At 43.6% G+C, this 21,329-nt stretch overlaps 1 protein-coding gene and 2 long non-coding RNA genes across 3 annotated transcripts; 2 read left to right on the forward strand and 1 right to left on the reverse strand.

Annotated features, from left to right (window-relative positions):
- Positions 1 to 1,125: 1,125 nt before the first annotated feature.
- On the forward strand, positions 1,126 to 1,585 carry LOC115150139 (uncharacterized). The gene is made up of 2 exons (XR_003867058.1): positions 1,126 to 1,166; positions 1,318 to 1,585. It is a non-coding gene; the product is annotated as an uncharacterized LOC115150139 (long non-coding RNA).
- LOC115150095 (uncharacterized) lies at positions 1,209 to 3,950 on the reverse strand. The gene is made up of 3 exons (XR_003867048.1): positions 3,805 to 3,950; positions 2,788 to 2,850; positions 1,209 to 1,359 (listed from the first exon to the last, which is right to left on the reverse strand). It is a non-coding gene; the product is annotated as an uncharacterized LOC115150095 (long non-coding RNA).
- LOC115150026 (zinc finger protein 513) lies at positions 2,809 to 19,344 on the forward strand. Its single transcript, XM_029692935.1, has 5 exons — positions 2,809 to 3,341; positions 3,981 to 4,072; positions 10,454 to 10,591; positions 17,015 to 17,698; positions 17,917 to 19,344. The coding sequence occupies exons 2-5, from the start codon at positions 4,033 to 4,035 to the stop codon at positions 18,816 to 18,818; spliced, it is 1,764 nt and encodes a 587-aa protein (XP_029548795.1). The 5' UTR covers positions 2,809 to 3,341; positions 3,981 to 4,032; the 3' UTR covers positions 18,819 to 19,344.
- Positions 19,345 to 21,329: the final 1,985 nt, after the last annotated feature.

A 21,329-nucleotide genomic window follows, 5' to 3' on the forward strand; every position in this document is an offset into this window, starting at 1 on the left:
CACCTGCTCTTTCCATGACATCGTCTGACCAGGTGACTGCTATGATTCCTTATTGTTTTCACTTGTTAAATCCACTTCAATCAGTATAGATGAAATAGAGGAGACAGGTCAAAGAAGGATTTCTAAGCCTTGAGACGTGGATTGTGTATGTGTGCCATTCAGAGGGTGAACGGGCAAGACAAAAAGATTGAAGTGCCTTTGAACGGGGTAATGGTAGTAGGTGCCAGGCACACCGGTTTGAGTATGTCAAGAACTGCAACGCTGCTGGGTTTTTCACACTCAACAGTTTCCTGTGTGTATCAAGAATGGTCCAACACCCAACTTGACAAAACTGTGGAAAGCGTTTGGAGTCAACATGGGCAAGCATCTCTGTGGAATGCTTGGTGCCTCTTTAAGCACATACTGTTGAAACTGTCACTTAATATTTGTTTCTTAAAGTCTACAAACACTCTACATTTATTCACTCTGTGATCCTATATGCTACTTTTAATATTCTCCTGTAAATGGCTCAGTGCCTATAATTTAGGCTGTGTGTAGAATGGGGCATAAAGGAAATGACCTCTACTAGATGATAGTGATAAGGAAATCAGCATACAAATTTGGCCTGTGTATTCATTTGCCTATAAACTAATCAGAATTCCATTATGTTTACATAAAAAAAGAGAATAATTCAAAATGAGAAGATCCTGCCATGGAAAAGATGACTGGGTGTCCACCCAGTGGAAAGGAGGGGAAATAACTCCCACCATGCAGCAGGACACCTTCAGCTGCGGGGTCTTTGTAATGCAGGTTTGATAGGTATATTTTCTATAATGAATGGTTAGCTGTTATGTGACAATTAGGTCAAAAATTCCATTTTATTTTTTGGGTGTAGATGGTCAAGGAAATTGCACAGAACTTCCCCAACACCCCCTCCCAAATTGATATAGAACCTTCACAAACACACATGGGGCAACTGTGAAAAGAAATGGCTGAGGATATACTAAAAATGTCTGGTATGTAATGACATTTAATTCATATTAAATTTAAATTCTTTATTTTTATGTAGTTGTGTGGGACAGCCATATGTTCAGTTCATGCCTATGATTTCAGAGTTCAACAAAGCCAACAACTGCTTCATGTGTGCCACTGATAAAGAACCTGGATGTGGCCCAAAGACTGACTGGGTTAGTAACTTTATTTAACATGTTTATAATCTTTTGACAACAGTGACGGCATGTAAGACAATTTATGATATAACACAATGGATGGCTAATTCATCATACTGCATTGATATTTGATATTATTTATAACGGGTTACGCTTTGTTTTGTTTTAGATTGAATGTTTTGCATGCCAACGGTGGTTCCATGTGCTGTGCCTAGGAATGAAGACAAAAGAGTTGAACAGAGTAAAGAACAGAAACTGGAAGTGCAGTCTTTGTTGTTGAAAACGTAAAATACCCCGCCCACACTGAAGAGGCTCTGACATGTACATCAACCAGGGATAAAGAGAAAGTTAACACTGTGAAATGTTTCGTACTTATTTGAAGTAAAGTGTCTGTTGACATGTTAGAAAAGATTAAAGGTCTACAATTTCTGTTTAAATTTGTCAATATTCCATTTTTCTTCATTGATTTTCTGGCCACCATTACTGTGGTTACATGTTCAGTATATGTATTGACCAGCAAACCCACTGCAGCCTACCTCACTAGCTCACTCTCCATCCCTGCTTTGGACAATTAATAACATGACTCTCGTACTTTGCCCTTTTCCTTTATGGTTGATATTATTAACTATGAAAGGAGATATTATCTGTCTCTCTCCTATTGTGTACCGCTGTTAAATACTATGGAACATTTTTAAAAAAACTGGGAAAATAAGTACTTAGAACTACCAATTATTATAGATAAATATGAAAGAAAAGGCTAAACACAACACTGGACTGAACCCCCTAATTGTCAAACTAATATTGATGTACAACAATATAGAAGATACATGACTAGAGGTTATGCAATATGGGTGTATATCCACTGTACGCTTCTTAGGTGTCTAATTGACATGACCAAGGAGCTATTGAAATGTAAAACAATGAAAAATGTACGTTATGTGCGTGATTTTACAGTACACAAACAAGAGTGTGCAATATAAGGCAATTTGTAAGTCGCTCTGGATAAGGGCGTCTGCTAAATGACTTAAATGTAAATGTAAGGCTAGTCCGTGGACATTCTGAAGTGTGTTTGAGTCCAGTAGGTCACATGACCAAGGAGCTATTGAAATTAGAAAGTTTGAAAAATTCTTGTTAAAACGTGTGAGATGAAAATTAACAAACCAAAGGGTGTGCAATATAGAAGGGTAGTCAGTGGACATTCTGAACCTTGTTTGAGTCAAGTAGGTCCCATGACCAAGGAGCTATTGAAATTCGAATGTAACAAAAAGTTTGTACTTTGTTTACGCTCCCTAACTAATTCATCTATGAATACAAAATGCTGCTCACATTTCCACATGTTTATTAGCTTTGGAAAGCGAATTAATGTCCAAATCGTAAAAATATGACCTGTGCAATGTTGTGTGCAATTTTTCCAACATCATTACACTTATTTGGAGTCAGTGGCTCAAGTGGTTTGAAAGTGCGAATATCAGTCGAATATCCAACATCAAACTGTCTTTACCTCGGTAGTTCTGAGACATTTTTTACAACTCATTGAAACTCTAAAAATAAATACATGGGCAAATGTTACCAAACATGATAATACTAGGCCTGCATTACGGTAGGCAGCTAATTGTTAAATTACACTTTCCACCCTTACCTTGGAAGGCCACTGTCTCTGCGCTGATCGCCTCTCTGAATAATGGGTGTAGTTTTGGCTGAACTGCGTGGTGAAAAAAGAAAGACTCAAGTGAGAAACACAAACGCTTGTATTTGCTCGTAGTGAGGAAACGAGTAACTTTTTACAACACATATGACATTTTATTGACATATTAATGGCCATATACAGGGAAAGAGTAGCAGTGAAATGTCCCTTTTAAATAGGCTGCAAATGGCTGAAATTATTTTTTAACAGAAAGGCACTCAAAAAAAAAAAACTACATGTACCACGATACAGTCGACCGGAAATGTATTTAGGATGCGGAAACACGTGTAACAGCGGAAGAGAATGTATACAATGGAAATATATATTTTTTTAAATCAATTAAGTTATGAAAAACACCATTAATTGTCTTTCTTTGTCGCAGGTGCACATAAAAAAAATGGCGGATATCTAGACACAGTCATTTAGATCTCGTTTATGCACAGTTACATGGAGAGTTGAGTTACTGGATGAAAACGGCTACAATCGAGAGGTTTATTTCTGATATTTAGGTAAGTTAGCTTGACGTTAAGTCGGCTAATTTCGCACATACTTGTTTTTTTTCTTCTAGAGCTAAGGTTACCTAGCTAACGTTACGGATCTCAATCGTTTTCTACATCCTGTCATTATTAACGAGCAAGTACACTTTTTTTATAACAAACTGCACTTAAATTTGAAACAGTAGTTAGCTAGATAATATCTTTTCTACTATTTTTTTTTTTTGGCCTTTCAGTCAAATTAGCCTGGTAACGTTACGTGTAGTCATTGATGCTAACATGATTAGCTAGATAGTTAACATAATTAGATAGCTAACTGTCTACAAAGGATCATTAAGTGCCGGGAGCAAGTTGCTGCAACAACATCCACCGGACAGAGCGATTTGATCTGGCCGCATCCCTTTTTACTCAGCAAGTCTTGCTAATGTTATCTATAATGTTAACAAGGCATTTTAAATCATGGATGTACAGCGGTTACCTAGGTCCGTGTCACGCAGTTGCTAGTTAGCTGTGCCTTTTACCAGAGCTGTGTAGCTAGGTGCAATTATGCCTGAATTGCTTAAATGCTTTGGCATATCTGATTGCTCTTTATTTTTTATTTGTTTTGTATCTGTGTCTAGAACTACTGGAGAAGCAGAGTTTCCTGGAAAGCAGCATGACCTGATCGTTCCAGAAGAGGTGGCAGAAGAGAGAGGCTGACCGGAAGATGCCAAGAAGAAAACAACAGAATCCTCAATCTGTCAAGTGTAAGGGATCAAACTTTCACTCTTTTTTTTATAGCACAAACAGACTGGTACCCAGGCTATGTATCATTCTAAACATAGGTAATGTTTGGCATATGACAAAGAATACAAAAAGTGGAATGTTATTTAAAAACAATAAAAATAAAAAATAGGTCTGGATATCAGGCCAACTGTTATATGAATTGGCCCTGTATAGAACAGCGACAGGTTGCTTTAATTCTGTATGCGGAAACAAGCATTATAATGCCGTTGTTAATCTTTGTAGTGTTGTCTTACAATATGTCCTGTCTGTGTACACCGACCACCTGATCGTCACATTTGAAATACAGGAACAACCGCATTCATTCACAACATAATTTGTTTACTGGAATGTTTGTAGGCTGTAAACTAATTTGGTAATGTTATCCAACATTACATTTACATTTTAGTCATTTAGCAGACGCTCTTACCCAGAGCGACTTACAGTAGTGAATGCATACATTTCATACATTTTTATGTCGTGCATTTTTTTTTGCCCCCCGTGGGAATCGAACCCACAACCCTGGCGTTGCAAACACCATGCTGGCGTTGCATACACCATGCTCTACCAACTGAGCCACAGGGAAGACTAGGTACATGGTGAAATGGACATACTGTGTGATTAAAAACCCATCCTACCCCAATAGGCATTTCACGTGATAATCTTTGAGGAACAGATGATGTCCAAAAATGATAAGAAACCATAGTTAGATGAAGCTTAATGGTCTACAGGAAATGACTTGAATGTTATCAGATAGCCTATGGGAAATGACTTGTATAAGCTATGTCATCAAATTAAGCTTTACTTATATAGCACATTTAATACATGGAATGCAACAGAATGTGCTTCACAGGACAAAATGAATAACATCTATGAAAATAAAAGCTGAAATATTTACTACACAAACATAAGAGGATAAAAACAAAAAGCATAACAATAAAAACTGAATGACTAAAAAGCCTCCTGAGGAAAAGCAAAACTAAAAAGGTGTGTTTTTAAGATCTCACTTTAAATATGTCAAACTGTTTCAGCCCCCTCAGGTTCTCTGGCAGGCTATTCCAGAGGCTGGGGGCATAGTAACTAAAGTCTGTCTCTCCATGCCTCTTGGTCCCCCTCAGGTTCTCTGGCAGGCTATTCCAGAGGCTGGGGGCATAGTAACTAAAGGCTGTCTCTCCATGCCTCTTGGTCCCCCTCAGGTCCTCTGGCAGGCTATTCCAGAGGCTGGGGGCATAATAACTAAAGGCTGTCTCTCCATGCCTCTTGGTCCCCCTCAGGTTCTCTGGCAGGCTATTCCAGAGGCTGGGGGCATAATAACTAAAGGCTGTCTCTCCATGCCTCTTGGTCCCCCTCAGGTTCTCTGGCAGGCTATTCCAGAGGCTGGGGGCATAGTAACTAAAGGCTGTCTCTCCATGCCTCTTGGTCCCCCTCAGGTTCTCTGGCAGGTTAATCCAGAGGCTGGGGGCATAGTAACTAAAGGCTGTCTCTCCATGCCTCTTGGTCCCCCTCAGGTTCTCTGGCAGGCTATTCCAGAGGCTGGGGGCATAGTAACGAAAGGCTGCATCTCCATGCCTTTTGGTCCTAGGCTTTGGGATAGTTAAGGCTAGTGCCAGGGGACCTACTGGGTACATAACTTTAAAAGCATGTCTGACATGCAGTACCAGTCAAATGTTTGGACACATTGAAGGATTTTTTTGTTACTTTTACTATTTTTCTACATTGTAGAATAATAGTGAAGACATCAAAATGATTAAATAACACATATGGAATCATGTAGTAACCAAAAGTGTTAAACAAATCAAAATGTATTTTAGATTATTCCAAGTAGCCACCCTTTGCCTTGATAACAGCTTTACACACTCTTGGCATTCTCTCAACCAGCTTCATGAGGTAGTCACCTGGAATGCATTTCAATTAACAGGTGTGCCTTGTTAAAAGTTAATTTGTGGAATTTCTTTCCTTCTTAATGCGTTTGAGCCAATCAGTTGTGTTGTGACAAGGTATACAGAATATGGTATTTTACCAAATCGGGCTAAGTCCATATTATGGCAAGAACAGCTCAAATAAGCAAAAGAGAAACGACAGTCCATCATTACTTTAAGACATGAAGGTCAGTCAATCTGGAAAATTTCAACAACTTTGAAAGTTTCTTCAAGTGCTGTGATGAAACTGGCTCATGAGGACCGCCACAGGAAAGGATGACCCAGAGTTCCCTCTGCTGCAGATGATAAGTTTATTAGAGTTACCAACACCTCCGATTGCAGCAAAAATAAATGCTTCAGAGTTCAAGTAACAGACACATCAACTGTTCAGAGGAGACTGAGTGAATCAGACCTTCATGGTCGAATTGCTGCAAAGAAACCACTACTAAAGGAAATCAATAAGAAGAGACTTGTTTGGGCCAAGAAACACGGACATTAGACTGGTGGAAATCTGTCCTTTTGGTCTGGAGTCCAAATGTGCTTTTTTTGGTTCCAACCGCTGTGTCTTTGAGACGCAGAGTAGGTGAACGGATGATCTCTGCATGTGTGATTCCCACCGTGAAGCATGGAGGAGGAGGTGTGGGGATGCTTTCTTGATGACACTGTCAGGGATCTTTTTAGAATTCAAGGCACACTTAACCAGCATGGCTACCACAGCATTCTGCAGTGATACGCCATCCCATCTGGTTTGGGCTTAGTGGGACTATTATGTGTTTTTCAACAGGACAATGACCCAACACACCTCCAGGCTGTGTAAGGGCTATTTGACCAAGAAGGAGAGTGCTGGAGTGCTGCATCAGATGACCTGGCCTCCACAATCACCTGGCCTCAACCCAATTGAGATGGTTTGGGATGAGGTTGACTGCAGAGTGACGGAAAAGCAGCCAACAAGTGCTCAGAATATATGGGAACTCCTCCAAGACTGTTGGAAAAGCATTCCAGGTGAAGCTGGTTGAGAGAATGCCAAGAGTGTGCAAAGCTGTCATCAAGGCAAAGGGTGGCTATTTTGAAGATTCTCAAATATAAAATATATTTTGATTTGTTTAACACTTTCTTGGTTACTACAGTACATGATTCCATATGTGTTATTTCACTGTAGAATAATAATATAGAACATAGTAAAAATAAAGAAAAACCCTTGAATGAGTAGGTGTGTCAACTTTTGACTGGTACTGTAAATTGGGGTGCACAATCGTGGATTGATTTACAAACCAATAGAATAATCTTAAAATGAATTCTAAAACTCACAGGCAGCCAGTGCAGAGACCTTAAAAGCGGTGTAATGTGTACTCTCCATCTGGTCTTGGTCAGTACCCACGCTGCAGAATTCTGTATGTTTTGCAGTTGACCAATTTGCTTTCTTGGGTAGACCAGACAGTAGAGCATTACAGTAGTCAAGCCTGCTTGTAATAAAAGCATGGAGTATCAGCCTGAGAGCGAACAGCAACACCTCGGCAATGTTCCCCAGGTGGTAGAAAGCTATTTTGGTCACATTCCTAATGTGTGATTCAGAGTTTAAAATATCACCTAGTTTTTTTTTTTACTTGGTGTTTTATCTTTATTGCCCGTGAATTAAAATGTGCATACAGATTCTCGCTCTGTGCTTTGGTTCCAACAATAAGTACATCGGTCTTGACTTGATTTTAGCTGGAGGACGTTTGAGCCATCCAAGTATTTAAATCACTAATAGTCTAATTTATCCGTGTAGCTAAAATCCACTGACACAGACATGTAAAGTTGTGTATCGTCTGCGTAGCAGTGAAAATCAATGCTGTGCATTTCTGATAACGTCAAAGACACAAGGGAGAATCTCAATTGCATTGCTTTGATTCCTCTCGCCTCCTCAAATCCCATTGGATGAGAAGGTCAGAGGGGAAGGAGAAAGGATGTGAGGAATCAAGGAAATGCAATTGAGATTCTCCAACAGGAAATGACTTGAATATGGTCTCTTTCTCAAATGGTACCCTATTCCCTTCATAGTGACCTGTGTTTGACCAGGCCCCCATAGGGCTTTGGTCTAAAGTAGTGCACTATATAAGGAACAGGTTGTAATTTGAGACGCATTCATGGTAAAATGCAGGAAGTATCTTGAATATGATAAATGGGGTACATTTCCTGTATCTTATGTCAAACACTTTACCAGGATTTTTTTATTTTATTTTTTTCTTGTCGATGGCAGCAGATGGGATCTTGTCATTAACATGGACTTGTGCCTTAACCACAGTCCTCTCATCACCCTCCTACATTAATTTAGCTCGATGACGATTCCCTTTAGTGCAGGGGTCGCCAACCTTTTTCTAGCAGGAGAGCTACTTTAAAAAAAAAAAAATTTAAACAAAACATTTCTGGAGCATTTAAAAAAAACAAAAACAATTATAGCTTTCAAATAGGCACATTCTTCTCTTCAACTCTTCCCATGGTCCTTAGTGTACAATAGAAAGTAGTGCATTGTTTTCTGTCAATAGACCAGGTAAAATAATGGTTAATGAGAAACTCTAAAAAGGCCCTTTAAAATTAGACACCCCCCCCCCCCCCCACACAAATTCTGTTTTCTCAGTTTTATTTGATCTGGTTTTAGATTCTTTTTTTTCTTTTTTTACCCATGTTCTGAATCCATGTCAATGCTTTAATCACATCAGAAGACACATTTCTTGTGTTTTAATTTCCCTTTAATTGTGCATTTGGCCCATTTTTGATTTGTTTATGACAGTGTGTTGGAACACGTGAAAATTGCATCTACTTTCAGAATTGTTTGTCAAGCTACTCATAGGTGGGCTGCCAGCTACTGGTAGTGAAAGCTGGGGTTAAAGTTATCTGCAATGGATTTCCATCATATGGATTCTAGAGATCAGTGTAAATCCGCAATAAAAATCTCAGGGGGAATATAGTTGAGCAAGCCAATACTAACTAGCGTTAGCATTCACCTCTTGACTTCAAGTCAATGCGCTAACGCTAATTAGCAATTGCGCTAGAGCTAGTTAGCGACTTCCCTTCAAAACCGCACGCACAGACATATATAAAAATGGTATCCGCGAGTTCCTCTGTCTCTGGGGGAGTAGATAAAGAAGTAGGCCTCAAAATCCTGAAGTAGGCCTCAAAATCCTGAAGTAGGCCTCAAAATCCTGAAGTAGGCCTCAAAATCCTGAAGTATCCCTTTTTTTTTAAACAGTCTGAGTGGCGGCGCTCAACTCAACCAGCGGTGTATGACCTATACACCGCCGGCAGTCATTCAAAGCCTCTACTTTAACATGCAGATCAGGATGCTATGTTACAGTGCTACTAATTCTGTTCAAACTAAATCAGACTAGCCCCATAGTAGAATAGTTGGACCTATTTTTAACTAGTCGGCTTGTTGTTGTATAGTGTATGTGAGAGAAACCGTATTCTGACAAGCAGTCAATGCACAACTATTGTTAATGTAATTGCGGAAAACACTTTTTTAAATTGTATTTTTAATGCAGTTTTGGAAAATGTATTTTTACATTTTTATTTTATTTTGGCTTTTGTTAATAAGTGGGGTCCCAGTTTTTTTATCTCTACCTTTAAAAAAAAAAAATATACTTTTGTGTGTGTGTGCGTGTGTATATATAGTGTTCCTTAAAGGTGCGGGTGTGGATCAGAAAACCAGTCAGTATCTGGTGTGATCCAACATTTGCCTCATGCAGCGCGACACATCTCCTTCACATAGAGTTGATCAGGCTGTTGATTGTGGCCTGTGGAATGTTGTCCCCACTCCTATTCCGTGGCTGTGTGAAGTTGCTGGATATTGGCAGGAGCTGGAACACACAAACGTACACTCCGATCCAGAGCATCCCAAACATGCTCAATGGGTGACATGTCTGGTGAGGATGCAGGCCATGGAAGAACAGTTGCATTCTCCCACACAACACCATACACCTGGTTGTGAGGCCAGTTGGATGGACTGCTAAATTCTCTAAAATGACGTTGGAGGCGGCTTATAGTAGAGAAAGTAACATTCAATTATCTGGCAACAGCTCTGGTGGACATTCCTGCAGTCAGCATGCCAATTGCACACCCCTTCAACTTGAGACATCTGTGACATTGTGTTGTGACACAACTGCACATTTTAGAATGGCCTTTTATTGTACCCAGCACAAGGTGCACCTGTGTAATGATCATGCTGTTTTAAATCAGCTTCTTGATATGCCACACCAGTCAGGTGGATCGATTTTTATCTTGGCAAAGTATAAAATGGCCACTAACAGGGATGTAAATACATTTTATGCAATGAGATAAATACGTTTTATTGTGATTTGTGGAAAATGTTTGGGATCTTTTCTTTCAGCTCATGATACATGGGACCAACTCATTTTTGTTTAGTTATCGATAACGTATGCTAGATGGAGTTGTTGCTCTGTGTTTCAGTGGATTCTGAAGATGGTGTATTAACCATTGGAGCTCCAGGAATCCTCACCTTGGAGGCAGATTTCCTTCTGGGACACGACCTTGAGTTTTGTGACTCGGACCATGACAAGATCCTAGGCCTGGACGACAAGTACTCAGGTTGGTACTTAAAAAAAAATGTATTAAAGCTTTATTTGCCCAGCTTAGTCACAATTAGGTAAAATCTCTCTGGTGTGATGGAAACCTGGGCCTGAATTTATAAAGTGTGTCTGAGGAGAGTCCTGCTGTCCTGGAATCAGTTTAGCACTTCTAATGTGGTGCTTTATTATAGTCTCGTCAAACCGGTATGTTTAAATAAAAAATATCCCTACCACCATACTGTCATCTGACACCAAAGTCGATGACAATTTGGCAAATCAACTTGATTGGAAGCACACTGCCCGCCTCTCGTCATGATCCGTCCTGCCACCCCACCGAGAACTACTCTACCGGATGTTTGACAGGGTCGTTAGCATTAGGGTCATCAGTTATTTATTTTCTCCAGCTCTTGTTTTTTTTTTTATCCTCTTATGTTTGTGTAGTAAATATTTGCTTTTTTTTTTTTTTCTTCCTGTCGAGCACATTGTTGATTTGATCTGACAATTTGTTGTTCAGACGTCAGATTAAAACAAGGCTACAGTGTCCATAAAGTGACAATTTGATTTAGATCATTTGGACTGAGTACGTTTGTAGCCGCAACGGTTTAGATTAAATGTACAGCTCTCGCGTACACATTTCTGCCCAATAAACAATGTGCTTCATTTTTTTGTAGCATTTTTTGTAGCAGTGCAATTCAGTTGCTTTGCAACAGGAGCTAGCTCGCTAGCAGGAGGCTGGCTGGCTGGCTGGCTCGCTAGCAGGAGGCTGGCTGGCTGGCTCGCTAGTAGGAGGCTGGCTGGCTGGCTCGCTAGCAGGAGGCTGGCTGGCTGGCTCGCTAGCAGGAGGCTGGCTGGCTGGCTGGCTCGCTAGTAGGAGGCTGGCTGGCTCGCTAGCAGGAGGCTGGCTGGCTGGCTGGCTGGCTCGCTAGCAGGAGGCTGGCTGGCTGGCTCGCTAGCAGGAGGCTGGCTGGCTGGCTGGCTCGCTAGTAGGAGGCTGGCTGGCTCGCTAGCAGGAGGCTGGCTGGCTGGCTGGCTCGCTAGCAGGAGGCTGGCTGGCTGGCTGGCTCGCTAGCAGGAGGCTGGCTGGCTGGCTCGCTAGCAGGAGGCTGGCTGGCTGGCTGGCTCGCTAGCAGGAGGCTGGCTGGCTCACTAGTAGGAGGCTGGCTGGCTCGCTAGCAGGAGGCTGGCTGGCTGGCTGGCTCGCTAGCTGGCTGGCTGGCTGGCTCGCTAGCAGGAGGCTGGCTGGCTCGCTAGCAGGAGGCTGGCTGGCTCGCTAGCAGGAGGCTGGCTGGCTGGCTAGCTCGCTAGTAGGAGGCTGGCTGGCTCGCTAGCAGGAGGCTGGCTGGCTCGCTAGCAGGAGGCTGGCTGGCTGGCTCGCTAGTAGGAGGCTGGCTGGCTCGCTAGCAGGAGGCTGGCTGGCTGGCTCGCTAGCAGGAGGCTGGCTGGCTAGCTCGCTAGCAGGAGGCTGGCTGGCTGGCTAGCTCGCTAGTAGGAGGCTGGCTGGCTGGCTAGCTCGCTAGTAGGAGGCTGGCTAGCTCGCTAGTAGGAGGCTGGCTGGCTCGCTAGCAGGAGGCTGGCTGGCTGGCTGGCTCGCTAGCAGGAGTCTGGCTGGCTCGCTAGCAGGAGGCTGGCTGGCTGGCTGGCTCGCTAGCTCGCTAGCAGGAGGCTGGCTAACGCCAGTTGGATGAGAGGCAAAATGAAAGAAGCTAGCTAGGTATATTTAGCTATGGAAGGGTTTTCATATGGCTGAAGTCATCTGTGTAATTAAAGCATAAGTTTGCGACCCTCCTTGGCTGCTGTTATAGCCAGCTCTGGGGAAACTGCCATGCTGATCATTTATAATACATGCACACACTAGAATGTTGCTGTTAAAAGATCCAGAGAGCAAATTCTAGCCCTCATGTATTGATTCAGTACGCTCCCTTCCTTCTCAATTACATTTTCTTATTGTCAATATAATCCAAATGTGCTCTGACTGATCCACATAGTGCCAAGTTACTTGTCAATGTGTTCCCGAAAACCTGAAGTTGCCATCAACAAGTAAAAAGTAGCAGGGTTGCATACGAGTTGTCCATGAAGCATCCAAGTGAAACAACAACATGATCATTCCTTGCTTGCTGGACCTGTGTGTAGTATAACGAAAATGTCAATGTCTAACTTGGTTAGATGTGTTGAAAACTTTCATTTTTAGCACATATCAACTGTTTTTTTTAGACAAAAAAACATTTTTACCCACCAAGATAATGAAACGTTCAATTAGTACTGAGTTAATTAACAAACATTTTGGCGCGAACGCGTGTCCATTTTTTAATAGTACATTTTATGTAACGGATCGTAGCTTACCTGGGACTTGAAGGTCCTGGGTTTGCCTACCAGAGGGGACATTTTGACCATTCTCTTTCCTGTATAGTTTTTGACACCCTCCTTCCTTTCCCGACATACACCGGCACACAAGCGCACTGTGTGTGTGTGTGTGTATTTTCATTAATTAGGTGTCTCTCTTTAAAGAGCCTTTTGGGTTCGTTGGGCATCGTTGAGTTGCAAGGGACAGGGAGTGTGACGACGCATACTAGTCAGCACTAGTCAGGGAAGAGAACGGTGGAGAGACCAGTTCCCAAACTCTCAAGGAAGATGGTATAAATGCACGCGATTAAATGTTTACAACCTGTGCAACTTATCTCGTTCAGGCACCACTTTGTCATTTTGAGAAGCTAAGAAATTTGTCGAGCTGACAAACAGCTATTTGAGAAGGTTTGACTCCTAAGCAACCTGCCTACACATTGTTGGGAGTACAATAGACCAACATAGCTACTGCAGTAGGTCAAAGCTGTGTACTGGTAGAGCATGGGTGAAGTAGGCATAGGTACTCGTGAATTTCCTTTTCCAGTTTCAGACCAATGCCTACTTCTCAATTTTAAAAAGTAGTTTTTTGTTTTTAATTAATAACGGTCCATGGTAGCGTCATGTCATGGAGGTCCAAAAGTTACTGTACGCTCTCGTTGGCTGGCCCTCGCTTCATACTCGTTGCCAAACCCACTGGCTCCAGGTCATCTACAAGACCCTGCTAGGTAAAGTCCCGCCTTATCTCTGCTCATTGGTCACCATAGCAGCACCCACCCGTAGCACGCGCTCCAGCAGGTATATCTCTCTGGTCACCCCTAAAGCCAATTCCTCCTTTGTCCACCTCTCCTTCCAGTTCTCTGCTGCCTATGACTGGAACGAACTACAAAAATCTCTGAAACTGGAAACACTTATCTCCCTCACTAGCTTTAAGCACCAGCTGTCAGAGCAGCTCACAGATCACTGCACCTGTACATAGCCCATCTATAAATAGCCCAAACAACTACCTCATCCCCTACTGTATTTATTTATTTTGCTCCTTTGCACCTCAGTATTTCTACTTTGCACACTCATCTACTGTCAAATCTACCATTCCAGTGTTTTAATTGCTATATTGTATTTACTTCGCCACCATGGCCTATTTATTACCTCCCTTATCTCACCTCATTTGCTCACATTGTATATAGACTTATTTTTCTACTGTATGTTTGTTTTACTCCATGTGTAACTCTGTGTTGTTGTTATGTTGTCGAACTGCTTTGCTTTATCTTGGCCAGGTCGCAGTTGTAAATGAGAACTTGTTCTCAACTTGCCTACCTGGTTAAATAAAGGTGAAATAAAATAAAAATAAAATTAGACCAGAGACCGTAGGGCTGGTCGACTGTCCTGCAGCCGAACGATGCTGATGTGGGCTCTCGTCCAAAGCGAATAAGTTGTTGTTCTCAGCTTGCCTAAATAAAGGTGAAATAAAAAGGGTCAAAGGGCTTGAGGCTATGCCTCAGAGTCACCTGAGTCATCGTCTGCATCACCTGCACGTTAGCCTTTGGACTGACGCCTTATCTCCTTTCAGGGATGGCCATGAGTAGGAGTGCTGGAATGGATTTCAAAGGCTCAATCTTTTCTACAAATACTGTAAAACTATTTGGTGGAATGTTTTTTTATTTATTTTATTTCACCTTTATTTAACCAGGTAGGCAAGTTGAGAACAAGTTCTCATTTACAATTGCGACCTGGCCAAGATAAAGCAAAGCAGTTCGACAACATACAAAAACACAGAGTTACACAAGGAGTAAAACAACATACAATCAATGATGCAGTAGAAAAAAATAAGACTATATACAATGTGAGCAAATGATGTGAGATAATGGAGGTAAAGGCAAAAAAATGCCATGGTGGCAAAGTAAATGTGCTTTGTGGTTGCCTGAATGAGCAAGTAAAATTATGTTAATTTACTTCGACTCTAGTGTTTTTTTTTCTTTGTGGGGCACAACAAAAAAAGAAACTAAGCCAAGCATCACACCGTTCTTCTCCCAAAATTCCCCATCTCCTCCGTGTCACAGACTGTACACCCTCGGTCCCGATGAGCCATGTAATGCCTCTAGCACTGCATGCGTTGCAGTGCCTTAGACCTCTGCGTCACTCGGGAGGACTGAATAAATGAATGTTAAATGGCACTTGCTTTTCTATTGACTGATTTTTATTTATATATATATATATATATATATATATATATATATATATATATATATACTGCTCAAAAAAATAAAGGGAACACTAAATTAACACATCCTAGATCTGAATGAATGAAATAATCTTATTAAATACTTTTTTCTTTACATAGTTGAATGTGCTGACAACAAAATCACACAAAAATAATCAATGGAAATCCAATTTATCAACCCATGGAGGTCTGGATTTGGAGTCACACCCAAAATTAAAGTGGAAAACCACACTACAGGCTGATCCAACTTTGATGTAATGTCCTTAAAACAAGTCAAAATGAGGCTCAGTAGTGTGTGTGGCCTCCACATGCCTGTATGACCTCCCTACAACGCCTGGGCATGCTCCTGATGAGGTGGCGGATGGTCTCCTGAGGGATCTCCTCCCAGAGCTGGACTAAAGCATCCGCCAACTCCTGGACAGTCTGTGGTGCAACGTGGCGTTGGTGGATGGAGCGAGACATGATGTCCCAGATGTGCTCAATTGGATTCAGGTCTGGGGAACGGGCGGGCCAGTCCATAGCATCAATGCCTTCCTCTTGCAGGAACTGTTGACACACTCCAGCCACATGAGGTCTAGCATTGTCTTGGATTAGGAGGAACCCAGGGCCAACCGCACCAGCATATGGTCTCACAAGGGGTCTGAGGATCTCATCTCGGTACCTAATGGCAGTCAGGCTACCTCTGGCGAGCACATGGAGGGCTGTGCGGCCCCAAAAGAAATGCCACCACACACCATGACTGACCCACCGCCAAACCGGTCATGCTGGAGGATGTTGCAGGCAGCAGAACGTTCTCCACGGCGTCTCCATAACTCTGTCACGTCTGTCACGTGCTCAGTGTGAACCTGCTTTCATCTGTGAAGAGCACAGGGCGCCAATGGTAATATTGGTGTTCTCTGGCAAATGCCAAACGTCCTGCACGGTGTTGGACTGTAAGCACAACCCCCACCTGTGGACGTTGGGCCCTCATACCACCCTCATGGAGTCTGTTTCTGACCGTTTGAGCAGACACATGCACATTTGTGGCCTGCTGGAGGTCATTTTGCAGGGCTCTGGCAGTGCTTCTCCTGCTCCTCCTTGCACAAAGGCGGAGGTAGCGGTCCTGCTGCTGGGTTGTTGCCCTCCTACGGCCTCCTCCACGTCTCCTGATGTACTGGCCTGTCTCCTGGTAGCGCCTCCATGCTCTGGACACTGCGCTGACAGACACAGCAAACCTTCTTGCCACAGCTCGCATTGATGTGCCATCCTGGATGAGCTGCACTACCTGAGCCACTTGTGTGGGTTGTAGACTCCGTCTCATGCTACCACTAGAGTGAAAGCACCGCCAGCATTCAAAAGTGACCAAAACATCAGCCAGGAAGCATAGGAACTGAGAAGTGGTCTGTGGTCCCCACCTGCAGAACCACTCCTTTATTGGGGGTGTTTTGCTAATTGCCTATAATTTCCACCTGTTGTCTATTCCATTTGCACAACAGCATGTGAAATTTATTGTCAATCAGTGTTGCTTCCTAAGTGGACAGTTTGATTTCACAGAAGTGTGATTGACTTGGAGTTACATTGTGTTGTTTAAGTTTTTTGAGCAGTGTGTATATAGATGGATAGATATGGGGAAATTATTTCTAATGGTTATGATAAAATGCGATCTGTTGGAATATAAGATAAATGCCGAATGTTTTCAGGCGAGTGCTCGAACAGTCAAATGCCAAATTCCCATCTCTAGCTCCAACCATCCCGCCCTTCACCCCTCTCTCCCTCCCTCCCTCCCTCCCTCCCACACCTTGTAGAGTCCATGTCCTGACAAATTGATGGGGATGCAACTCAATATGAGGAAGGTGTTCCTATTGTTTGGCCTGTTCCTCATACTGCTGTTTTCTCCTCCTGTAGACTCTGAAGCAGCTGAGATCTCTGTGTACCCTCTGGGTGATGAGGAGAGTTGTGCCTTCAGCAGTCTCAGTATGGACAGGCAGTGTGACCAGGAGCAGGGCCCTGAGTCCCAGCCTGACCACGAACCCCCCTACCTGTCTTGCCGGGGCTGTGGGCTGGACCTAGTGGGACCCTACTGTCACCGCTGCTGCAAGGGAGAAAGGGGGGAATTCAGAGGCTTTCGCTCCGGTTCGCCATCACAAGCGGACGATAGCGAGGAGGGAGGCGGGATGGACGGCGCCGATGGAACGGATGGTAACTCCATAATGGGTGACGACGGTCCTTCCTCCAAGCGTCACTCCTGCCAGTTGTGTGGGTTCTCCTCACGCTATGCCAATCACGTCAAGAGGCACATGAAGACTCACAACGGGGAGAAGCCGTACCGCTGTCCCCTGTGTACCTACGCCTCGGCCCAGCTGGTCAACCTGCAGAGACACCTGAGGATTCACACTGGGGAGAAACCATACAGCTGTGACTCCTGCTCCTTCGCCTGCAGTTCCCTAGGCAACCTGAAAAGGCATCAGAGGATGCATGTGGTGGGACAGGAAGCAGTCAGACCTGCTAGTGGACCTCCTATTGGTCCCTCTGCAGGTGGGTATGGTCTGAAGAGGCACCGGGAGGAGGAGCCTAGTGCTCCAGCTGAAGGTAATGTTAAGGCTTTTCCATGTCATTTAATTTGATTGAAAAACGTGAACTAAAGATTCAGGCCTGGACAATTCCTCAAGTTAGACCATTTGGAATAGTTTAAAGATGTGTTAATGTATATTTTCCTTAACTTATTGTCTGTGTTTTTATATATTTTAGGCAATAATTATATTTTTAGTTGAACTTGCTTGTTTCTCCCACGTCTGATCTCGTTCCAGAAGCCTTAAGACCTGACCTGAACCTCCATGTAGGAGGCCATAACAGAGACTACCTGTCATGCTCTGATGGACTGAGGGTTCCCCCACCAACACCAGAACTCCCCGAGCACCAGGCCTCAAGACTTCTGGAGGCGCCTGGCTGTGGACCTGGGGCTGAGTCCGGGGGTAGGGTTGGGGATGTGGTGGGAGTGAAGTCCGAGGACGGAGATTCGCTCCCTCTCCCCTTCCTCTTCACCTGTCGTCTCTGTGGTATCCCCATGGAGGACGAGGACGGCTCCACCACCCAGATCTGTGCCAAGTGCACCCTGGACATGCTGAACAAGGACTCATCTGGCCCCAACAGCCCCGGGGAGCGTGGGGACAAGGTCTACACCTGCAGCGCCTGTCCCTTCCTCACCCACTACCCCAACCACCTGGCGCGACACATGAAGACGCACAGCGGAGAGAAGCCGTACAAGTGCCCTCAGTGCGACTACGCCTCCGCCCACTTCGACAACCTGAAACGCCACCACCGCGTGCACACGGGCGAGAAGCCGTACAAGTGCCACCTGTGTGACTACGCCTGTGGGAACCTGGCTAACTTAAAACGCCACCAGCGGGTTCACTCGGGCGCCAAGCCGTTCCAGTGCGCGGTGTGTAGCTACAGCTGTAACCAGAGTATGAATCTGAAGAGACACATGCTGAGACACACGGGAGAGAAGCCTTATAAGTGCCAGCAGTGTGGATACACCACGGGACACTGGGACAACTACAAACGACACCAGAAGAAACATGGCCTCGCCACCGACGGATGGGTCAAAGTTCAGATGCCAGGTGCCCATGAGGAGGAGGAAGAAGAGAGGGAGGTGGGACAGCCACAGAGTAAAGAAGGAGAGTTGGTGATGCAGTATATGTCCAGATAAGGAGAGGAAGAGCTGGGACATACATTAACATGTAAATAAAAGATAAATCCTAGATTGTTTTGTTATTTTGTCAACGATCTTCGGCGGCTGCTATGTAGAATCATGCAAAATATAAAATGATTGATTATTCTTATGTTTCTATTCCTTTGGACACAGAGTTGGATGCTATTTAGATTGTTGTTGTTGCCAGACAAATGGACTGGGAGGAATGTTCTACTTTAACGTTCCCCTAAAGCCCAAAACGCTGCCTGCATTCTCCATCATATGCTGTTTTCTTACACACACCAACTGTGCCCTACAGCGCCTCCAAACATCATTGCACATTATGACTTACAACCACTATTTGACCTCTTCTTACAGATGTAGGACCTTCATTTGAACCAGTTTTGCTACAGCAGGAAAATAATCCCGCTGCAACAGGAAATGTTGATTATAATGAATGGACATTTTTCTAGGGGTTGCTAAATTTTTCTTCAGGGCAAATCAAGTCTGAAATTAAACTTTAGAAGCTTTAAAAAAAAAAAAACTCATACACTACAAATTAGCTTGGGAAATTGTCAGCAACAAAAGTAATCAAATTAAGATCCTACATCTGTACCAGTCTAGTCTGCTATTCCAACCTCTCTACTGTCCACTTCATCTTCCATAGCTCCTCCCTGCTCTCCTCAACCCCTTATCCTTATATCTCCATTACAACCTGGGGCGTGTTCAGCAGGACACAGCGTTTTGGAACGTTCAGATAGAAATATGCTATGTAGAACAATTTAATGTCTGCTCTATTCATTGTATTTCTATCTGCTACGTTTCAAAACATCTGGCTACTGAACCTGGCCTCGTTGAGAAAGGCCCTCGGACGGAGAGTGTATGCACTTAGCGTGATGCCAGATCTGTTCCTACTCTCTTGCTGACCAACTGCTGTCAATGACCATAGGTGTTGGCAAGACTGTACAAACAGATCTGGGACCAGAGGGGTATACTATAAAGTAGGATCAACGAGTTAGCCAGAGAACTTTGATAAACAGCCAGAAATATAAACTTAGATACACTACATGACCAAAAGTATGTGGACACCTGCTCGTTGAACATCTCATTCCCAAATCATGGGCATTAATATTGAGTTGGTCCCCCCCTTTGCTGCTGTAACAGCCTCCACTCTTCTGGGAAGGCTTTCCACTAGATGTTGCTGCGGGGACTTGCTTCCATTCAGCCACAAGAGCCCTAGTGAGGTCGGGCACTGATGTTGGGCGATTAGGCCTGGCTCGTAGTCGGCGTTCCAATTCATCCCAAAGGTGTTCGATAGGGTTGAGGTCAGGGCTCTGTGCAGGCCAGTCAAGTTCTTCCACATCGATCTCAAAACTCTTTCTGTATGGACCTCGCTTTGTGCATGGGGCATTGTCATGCTGAAACAGGAAAGGGCCTTCCCCAAACTGTCACAAAGATGGAAGCACGCAATCGTCTAGAATGTCATTGTATTCTGTAGCATTAAGATTTCCCTTCCCTGGAACTAAGGGGCCCGAACCATGAAAAAAAGCCCCAGACGGTTATTCCTCCACCACCAAACTTTACAGTTGGCACTATGCATTGGGGCAGGTAGCGTTCTCCTGGCATCCGCCAAACCCAGATTTGTCCTTCGGACTGCCAGATGGTGAAGCGTGATTCGTCACCCCAGAGAACGCATTTCCACTGCTCCTGAGTCCACTCCTGACGAAGCTTGGCATGGCGCATAGTGATCTTTGGCTTGTGTGTGGCTGCTTGGCTAATGAAACCCATTTCATGAAGCTCCCAACAAACAGTTATTGTGCTGACATTGCTTCCAGAGGAAGTTTGGAACTTGGTAGTGAGTGTCACAACCGTGGACAGACGATGTTTAAGCGCCTCACCACTCGGCGGTCCTGTTCTGTGAGCTTGTGTGGCCTACCACTTTGCGGCTGAGCCGTTGCTGATCCAAGACGTTTCTGGTTCACAATAACAGCACTTACAGTTGACCGGGGGCAGCTCTAGCAGGGCAAAAATTTGAACTGACTTGTTGGAAAGGTGGCATCCTATGACAGTGCCACGTTTAAAGTCACTGAGCTCTTTAGTAAGATCATTCTAATGCCACGGTTTGTCTATGGAGATTGCATGGCTGTGTGCTTGATTTTATACAGCTGTCAGCAACAACGTGGCTGAAATAGCCGAATCCACATACTTTGTGTGTGTATGTATGTATGTATGTGTGTGTGTGTGTGTATGTGTGTATATATATATATATATATATATATATATATATAAATTATTTTTTGGGTTGTTGAGTCAGAGTAGACCATTCCCATTTCAAGTTGAACTTTCCAAAAAAATACAAATAAACAATTTTCAGAATATTTAAGCAAAGTTGTAGTATACCCCTCCGGCTAGTGTAGTGTATTGCTGTGGAAACGCTCACTGTGCTCATATTAACTGTGAAGCCCATTTGTTATGTCCTTCTGTTTGTTTCTACTTGAAGAAGCAAGTATGCTTCCCAAATGCACCCTA

Source organism: Salmo trutta, chromosome 1, assembly GCF_901001165.1.
Source record: "Salmo trutta chromosome 1, fSalTru1.1, whole genome shotgun sequence".
NCBI classification, from domain to species: Eukaryota; Metazoa; Chordata; class Actinopteri; order Salmoniformes; family Salmonidae; genus Salmo; species Salmo trutta.